The sequence below is a fragment of the Centroberyx gerrardi genome, chromosome 12, assembly GCF_048128805.1.
Source record: "Centroberyx gerrardi isolate f3 chromosome 12, fCenGer3.hap1.cur.20231027, whole genome shotgun sequence".
Taxonomy (NCBI): Eukaryota; Metazoa; Chordata; class Actinopteri; order Beryciformes; family Berycidae; genus Centroberyx; species Centroberyx gerrardi.
Window position 1 is genome coordinate 17,944,073 of NC_136008.1, and position 8,999 is coordinate 17,953,071.

Genomic DNA, 8,999 nt, shown 5'->3' on the forward strand with positions numbered 1-8,999 from the left:
GAGAGGAGGTCAAATAAAGAGAAAAAGAGGTTAAAATATGAAAAGAGGCCAACAGAAAGTGGAGTGATGAGATGGGAAGAGGCAGCATGCGGAAGAGGCTGAAAAGGAGACAAGGAAAGAGGAGGGGGGAGGGGGGTGTGGAGGAGAGGATTGGACAGCTAGCATTTACTCATCTAACAGGAATCCCTGCTAGTTTACACTGCTGGTAATCTGGGGAAGAGTCATTCCCTTTTCAGACTGTGGTGTCAAGCTGTGCCCGTATTGCTCTGACCCAGATAATTCCAGTTCATATTGGGCCTCCCGTTAAAAGATGATCCTAGTTCACACTCCCTGCACAGTCAGACGATTATCCCAGTTCATACGTCAAATTTATCCTTTAAAGTCATCTCAGAAATAAAGATTCAGCTGTACATGTAAAATATCATTTTAGCCATTGAAGGGGTTTCTATAATTTTCCGCCACAGAGGGTTTTGTACTTTTTCTGAAGCTTCAGTGACTCAGTTTTATTTCCTGGAGCTACATTTTGTTGCTAAGCAGTAGTAGCCAAAGTTCTGCTTAATGGCTGGACTTGCATTTACTACCTGGCAAGAGCGGCTTATTCAATGCTCTGTCAGGAAGCGCTGGGGAACTGTTGGTGCCGCTGCGATTTCAGCGGCGTAACTCTTTCAGATAGATGGCTCTGGCTTGGGCAATATACTGTGGTGCTAGGTGGGTACAAGCAGGGTAAGTGGGGGGAAGGTGTAAGCCATCTTGCCACGGGTTTCTATTTCCACAAAGTATTTTATTGTAGCACTAAGATTCAGCCGACTGAGGAGGGAGAAACTGAGGTCCAGTACAGGCGAACAAAGACACAGGCAGGGACGCCGTCTGCATGAAAGCATCTCAGCACTCGAGTTCAGAGCAAGAGAATGTGAAATGGGGAGCTATCAGGGTCTTTAGGGCTGTATACTGGTAAACAAGAACAGGCATGCTAGTCTAGGAAGGGTAATTTATATCAAAGACCCTCATGTTCTCTCAGCATTCGCTGCCAATGGAGCTATTATGTCCATATCCATTAATCATAGTTGCTGTCTCTGGAATTGCCTGCAACTTATAGACCTTGTCATGCATTCACAGCATAAAAGAGGGTAATAGCTGTCTGGTGCATTTCTTACATAAGTTTTTCATTACAATGCAGTGTGTGTGTGTGTGTGTGTGTGTGTGTGTGTGTGTGTGTGTGTGTGTGTGTGTGTGTGTGTGTGTGCATGTGCGTGTGCGTGTGTGTGTCCCATTGACATGCAAAGCAAAGAGCAAGGTATTCAAGGCCATTTTCACCCAGTTATTAGCACCCTGTCTGCCAACTCAATTCACCTACTATCAAGCACACACTAAATGATATGAGAGCAATACTCTATCCAGCTCAATCATACACTTAAATTATTCATAGATTCTTATTGTATACTGTAATTATACCGTTTCACCCTATGCATTTTGAATATCTGATAGGTAGCATGGTCCGATTACTAAAAAAAAAGAAGCGCTGAGAAAATTTTAACATGCTGGACTGATGCACTGGGTCTGTGGAACACAATCAAACAGCAGTGATAAAAGGTTAAAGATGTTGTCTTTGTTTTTTTTGGCATAAAGAAAATTACTTTGGATTCTGGTTTCTGGCTTCCTTAAAACTTGAGACTTCACATAAAGTTGTGATGTAATACCTTGACTAAAATTTTAAGGATGCTTGGCAGGCAGATTGTAGTGGAAATTATTTTTGTAAAGGGATTAACGTTTTAAATGTACTGTATCCTCTCTTCACCCGGATAATTGATTTAACTAGACTGAAGAGAATATATATAAGTTTATAAGTATATAAAACATTGTATAATATCAGTTTTTCTTGCACACAATTTGGTGTCTCAACTCAATGTAGTCTGTCACACTGGAACTCTTCCTAAAGGCAAAATTATGTTGGTCAATATATGCTTTACTAAAGACAAATCTTGTCACTAATCTAACACAGTTGGTGTTGGTTGAGTGACACAGCTCAAACATTAGAGTTACACTGCGCTATCTATTTGTCATATAAACAAAAAACCTCAATCTTTTTATACGCAAAAAATCACTTGATGATAAGTATGCAGAGAGTAAAGCATCCAATCCTAATGACAACAGCATAAAGAATACAGTGTTCTCAGGTATTGGCCTGAGTGGGATTTTCCATTGAGAAAGATGGAGGTCTGTTCTCATCAGCGAGAGAAAATCCTGCACAGTGCACTTCAGGTTTGTCAGCATCATATCACTCATATGTTTTTCTCTGAACACTTTCTCCTGCCCTCCCCGGATAGAGAATGACTAAATGTACAGTCTTTACATGTCTGCACTCATTAATCAAAAGATCAGCATCAGTGTTCGTATATTGTTTTAGGATTGCTGGTCTAGGATCAGTAGTTAGGGTGTCCTTCAAACTTTATTATGGCTTAAAGGCATACTTTGACATTTTGGATTTTAGTTCATTATTATTTTTCCCCAGACACCTCTAGACACGGGGTAGTTGGGGGTTTTACATTGGTCCTGCATTGTCCCTAAAATGGCTTTTTAGTATTAGCATCCTCACTGAAACCATTAGGCACAGCTAGCTGCAAACTTTTCTCCCTGATTGACACGCGTCCAGTGAAAGAAAAAGTACAATTCATGTCAAAGTTCCCCCTTTAAGAGGCATTCCTATTCCAAGATCCTAAGATGACAGGTTCAGGTTTTTGATGAATTCCTGCCATGATGTTTCAAAGAGTGCTGACAGGTAAATGACTGTACATTGGCACTCTCTCTAATCCGGGATGGAGACGACAAACTATAGTAGTGTCTGCTCATTAAAACTGCTAAAACCCTAAAAACTGGGTGGGACTGTATTAGAAACCCATGGTGAATACTTAAACTAACCTAGATGAAGTAGCAACATGGTGAAATGGTGATATGTGTCAAAGACATAAAGGTTATGTCAGCGACTTGTGCCCATCTGAGGTGATCCTGTAGTATTTCACAATACTACGTTATGGTTTCTCTCTTTTAGTGCATCTGTCTTTCACGCTCTGTCTCTCTCTTTCACTCTGCTGCTGTCTTTCCATTTGTCTAGCTGTCTGTCTCTCCATGTCTGTCTATTGCTGGACTTAAGAACAGTCAAATTCTCTTCTCTGGAATCACAATTTTATGTTCTGCCACCTCCCGGTGCTAAAATATGTGCCGTGTGACTGTCTGTACAAAGCTACAGACTAGACACACACGCACACGCACACACACACACACACACACACACACACACACACACACACACACACACACACACACACACACACAGAAGGCCTGCTGTCTGCTAGTCTGTAGATATGATTTCAGCGCTCTTCTGTCACCATTTTTAACAGGCTACTGCAGATCTGTTTCCATTGACAGAGGGCTGGAAAGTATAGTGGCCTGCTGAGGACACTACACCAATCACTTCTCCATGATCCTATATAGATCAGGAATGTACATCAGACACACACACGCACACACACGCCCATGCACGCAGACGTACTTTCACACACGTTGGCTCTGGCACAAACATCTGCTTTTTTTAGTTGACCTCATTGGCTTATAACAGAAATTTAAATCATCCCCTTCCCCTCCTATCACTTTTCCTCGGAATGTATCTTATGAAGAGAATTTGACTGGAAATAGTTCCCTCTAAATCTGTGCCTTTTTAAACCCTTTTCATGCTGTTTTGAGCTGAACCAAACTGAGGCTGAGCTGTATGCCATGCTGACCTGCTTATATGTTACTCTCATGGTTGCAGGAACTCGAAAATTGAAATCCAGCCATCCCTCTATCCGTCCTTCCGCCCGTCCGTCCATCCATTCACTCATTCATTCCCTCTTTGATTCATTTTGATTTGGTGATTTTTGGGGCTGACTCTGTTTCTGTGTGGTGTGTCTGGGTTTCACATAGCCTTTGACTTGTAGTCGTGTTAACACATGTCGATTGGTGGCTGGGGACGTTTTTATTTGCATCACTTTCAATTCTTCAGCATATTATTTATTTCCAGTACTTCGCTAGCTTTATTGATGCTGACTTTATTGTGGTTGGTTGTGTTTCAGTGCCAGCTCCGAGGCGGTTGCGCTTCAAAGTGCTGGGCTCAAACAAACTCCATGTTTCATGGAAGGAGCCCAAAGGAGACTTTGACAGCTATCGATTTCTCTACAACAGTATACCAGGTAAGGTATATGAAAAACACACACACACACACACACACACGCACGCCCACATGCACACACACAGAGACCGTTGGACTTCGATGCCAAAGAGAAGTGGCTCTTGCTTCGAAGTTTTGGGGGAAGGATCCCTTTATGACTGACTTTGTGTCTGTCAGGAAGGATTATGTAATTTATTTCTTATCAAAGCTCCTTTGAAGGGATTACACTCTAGAGAGATGTGGAAGAAACTCAAAGTTTGTCCAGCACCTCTGCCAAGTTCGAGACAAAGAGGTATTTTTTCTAGGTAGTTGGAGCCCGTCAGCAGATTTAAAACAGGGCCTGGTAGGTGCACAGGACAGTAGGAACTGCACACACTCATGACTGAGCTCTTGTTGCCGGAGTTCACTTCGGGACAGTTGAAAGACAGCCGCAGCCATAATAGTCCCCCATTCTGCATTAATCCTGCATTAGCCCTGTAGGTATGGCAGGCGCCCCGCAGACGCTCTGTGTCCTGCAGAAGTGCTGTAGTGGAGGAGGGTGCAGACACGGGGCATCACCTCTTCTCTTTCTGAGTACAGTCAGTAATCAGCCTAATTACCATTGACAGATACTTCATTGTGTAATCACAGCATACCCACCTCCACGGCAATACATCTCCTTAACATCAATTCCCTATTACTGCATCACTGCCCCCGTCTATGCTGTGCTAGTGCTGCGGCTGAACACTACAGTCACTTCTTAACTATTGTAAAAATGAATAGGTAGAACTGAATAAGCACTTTGGAACATAAAACTTGTTTCTCTCAAGCAGCGGGCCGCCCCACAATTTCTTACTCCCTCTGACAGCTGAAAAGAGAAAAAAACTAATTTGAAATTTACAGGCACTTCCTCTCAGGATGGAGTACGGATGCAGCAGCAGCTCAGTGACATGAAGCAGATACAGTGAAAAAGTTGGACTTTGGCTGTATCCATATGTATGATGACTGATATAGTGTCAAATTGGTTAAAGAAGGAGTCATCTGTGATACCTTCCACGAGGTCCGGTCTCCCCTGTCTCTTAGAGAGCTGGATGAGGTGAGCGACAGCCACAGGACAGCCAGTGAACACTCTGAACAGCCCTTTTGTTAAAGCATAAAACACCATTTCACTTCACAAAAGACTCTGTCAGGGTGGCAGCTAACCCTTTGGCTCGACATAACATCCTTTTCTTCCTCACAGTTTTTCTAACAATGAACAACTTAAGCATTATTAGATAAGGATTTAGGTTTTTAGGTCAAAGCAAATGATCAATTTTGCCAACAGCAATGACTAGCAGTATTTCTTTTGATGCTTTTGTTCCTTAAAACATTATTCGCTTTGAATTACCAATTTCTATGCTTGTTGTAGGCAACATTGCCCCTCTCCATTGCCTCAAAAACTGGCCCATCTATCTCAGTGTTAAGTCTTAGCTTGTGTCGGTCTGATCATAGGCATTACTCTGTATTCAATGTCAGTGCATGAATATAACTAAAATAAGCACTTCATGGAAGGCTGTTCACTAGCTTGCCAACAATTCTGAAAGCCCCAAATTCAGATGATGTGGGTTGTGGGTGTGTGTGTGTGTGTGTGTGTGTGTGCGTGTGTGTGTGCTTGTGTGTGTGTGTGTGTGTGTGTGTGTGTATATATGTGTGTGTTATTTATCAGTGCCAGATGTCTTTATTTACTATATCAGATCTCCGTGGAGTTGAAGCCAAACCCACCACACTGCCTCACTACACAACAGGAGCGTTCACGGTTGAGCAGACGAGGCTCTTAGAAAAGTTCCACTTTTTACTGCATGCGCTCCATGCAGCTGTGAGTTACTGCTACATTGCTGCCACTGCCCATTAGAGGAATAATTTGGAAATTTCAGAGTGTGTTCTCTCTTCAACCAATAGCACTACTTGAAAATGCAGGATAAAATGCATGATGGACAACTACTACGAGAGCTGTCACTATAACGTGTGTGTGTGACACTGTGGGCTTGAGTCTGTCTCTGGACCTGCCATCTTATCCACTATCTAGTCAAGTCAAGTCAGCCATTAATCACTGTTACAGTCTCAAAGGGCTTCACAACGCCCACATTATGAAAATAATAAATGAAAATGACACTCCCCAACCTGAGACCCTCAACTGAGGACCAGGAAAAACGAAAACCTGTCTCTTTCCTATTTTTAGTGGACTCTTCCTCGTGGCAGGGCTGAGGTTAGAATAGAGCAGAATGAGGGCAAAACCATATGATATTATTGATCATGTGTGGAAAAAAAAACAGGCTGTCTCAGTGGAGTCACATTACTGTTACCTTTGTATCCCTGTGTTTGTGTGTGTGTGTGTGTGTGCAGCAGAGCTGGGTGGTCCAGTGGGTATGATAACCAGACTACCAGGCAGTAGACAAAAGGAGGAGAAACAACAGCACACACGTCATCCCCCCTAATCATTGAAAATTATGTTATGATACTTGTCATAGATCATCTCAATCATAGATTCTGGTCTTTGTCTGTGCGTTCGTTTGTGTGCTGTCACATGTCATATCTCAGACACCGCTGATCAAATTTAGTCTAAACTTGTGGTAATGATGCCTCTCGCTGCTGCATTAATGCATTTTAATGCAAATATGTGCTAGGCCATGCCCTTTTTGGCATTCTGATTAAGCATTCTGATTATGCAGCAAAATTGCAATCCCAGCCAGCGTTTTACATTTATTGTCCTTTGAAAAGAATGTCAGAACAATTTTGAAAACAACTAAGGCATGCGTTGCTCATACTAATCCTCCAAATTGCCATGGGCCTACTTAATTGGACATAATGTGGTGAAATGGTGATTTCGACCCAGTTTGCCACAATTAAGTCATCCCACGACATTTTTTGAAAATCGTGTGGAAAAATCATAATAACTTTCCTGTTTTTTGAGCTTGACTCTTTAGTCATGGGACAGCAACCCTGTAATAAATCCTTCTATACTGGAGATCTCACACCTTAAGTGTTCTTCAACATTTTCAGCCTGAGACCGAAATGAGAAATGCAGTCTCTCACGCTGGGATCCAGGCTGATTCACTCACTGAATGCACAAAACATTAAGACCACCTGCTGTTTCCATAGAACCGACTAACCAGGTGATGGCAGGTGAAATCTTTGATCCCTTATTGGTTTCAACCATTAAATCCACTTCAGTCATGAAGGAGAGATCTAGATAGGGGAAGGAGATCAAAGAAGGGGTTTTAAGCCCCGAGAAAATTGAGACATGGATTGCACAAAAGGGGGTGCAACTCATTATTAGGTGTTGTGTACACCCAGTGCACTGCCACCGCTGTCATGTGGAGACCCAACAAAAGAAAGGAGCCATTTTAGGTGCCCATCATTTTGCTTCAAGAAACAAGGCGAGAACAAGATTCAAATGCATTTATAGTGTCTTTATCTTGCTTATTCCAACAGTGTTGTGTGCTGTGACAGTTAAGCATCCTTGCACTGACACCGTCTAAAACCAAAATATCTTCCTCTGCCACTGATCGGGGCTGTTTTGAGCGAGGCTGGTGGAGCGTGGTATCTTGTGTCTTCACATTTTCCACATCTTTACACTGTTGCCTCACTAGTGGCTTTTTATAAAGAGTAACACATTGCATTTAAGACGCTTTTCTCACTCTGAGATTTGCCGTTTTGAGTTTGAGCTTTTGATGCAAGTCACTGACAACATGAGTTTTACTTTCACATGTATTTGGAGACTGTAAAAACATTTGTTCACCTTGGTAACATGTTGAAACATAAGGAAAACAGTCCTGCATGTTGATTTAAAATGTATAATGGTCATGGCTATTCTGGTTTGCGACTTTAACAAACCCAAATGGAGTGAATGCCCCAATCAGCCCTGACATGTGGCTGATTGGCAGTAGTTTGGTTCCCCTACACGCAGAGACCCAGATGATATTCCAGTTTGTTTTATTAGCTCTGATTCACTCAGTAAACCTCACCCCACCTGCGTCCCGTTCAGTAGGATCTATCTGCCTCCTCCTGAGGCTTCATTAGTCATCACTCTCTACAGGTACAAGGGAAAGAAGAGCTGAGGAAGCACACACACACACACACACACACACACATACATAGATAGATAGACAGACACATCTTATTGATTGCGGGATTGATTGGTGGGTCAAAATCTAAATGGGTTGATAATGTGACCTGTAGGCCTGATGGGGATTAACTGCTGAGGAGAAGACACACACACACACACACACACACACACACACACACACACACACACACACAAATCCACTACTTCACAAAAAAACTGTTTCGACCTTGAACTTCTGTTGACCTGGGTTGAGAATGGAGAATGTTAATCAGCTGTTCAGTTGAATTAAGTTAATATTGGCTCGGTCATGAGAATACATAATATTGTGCTTCTAAGCAACTGAGCAGCAACTAGACATGAACAGCATGGAACAAAACCATGAATCTAATTTCTGTCCCTCTGTCTGCCCTTTTCTCTCTCTCCCTCTCTCTCTCTCTGTCTCTCTCGCACTCTCTCTCTCTGTCTGTCTCTCTCCCTCTCTCTCTCTGTCTCTCTCTCTCTGTCTGTCTCTCTCTCTCGCTGTCTCTGTCACTCTCTCTCTCTCCCTCTCTCTCTGTCTCCCTCTCTCTCTCTCTCTCTCTCTGTCTCTCTCTCTATCTCTCTCTGTCTCTCTCCCTCTCTCTCTCTCTGTCTGCCCTTCTCTCTCTCTCTCTGTCTGTCTGTCTCTCTCTCTCCCTGTCTCTCTCTCTCTCCATCTCTCTCTCTCTGTGTCTC

The 8,999-nt window shown here is 42.8% G+C and overlaps 1 protein-coding gene across 1 annotated transcript in view; it reads left to right on the plus strand.

The window, feature by feature from the left end:
• The window catches only part of col14a1a (collagen, type XIV, alpha 1a), a 137,538-nt gene that overhangs the window by 6,045 nt on the left and 122,494 nt on the right, over nucleotides 1-8,999 (plus strand). Inside the window, exon 2 of the mRNA XM_071901633.2 lies at nucleotides 4,107-4,223. Coding sequence (XP_071757734.1) covers nucleotides 4,107-4,223 — 117 coding nt within the window. The remainder of the gene's footprint in view (nucleotides 1-4,106; nucleotides 4,224-8,999) is intronic.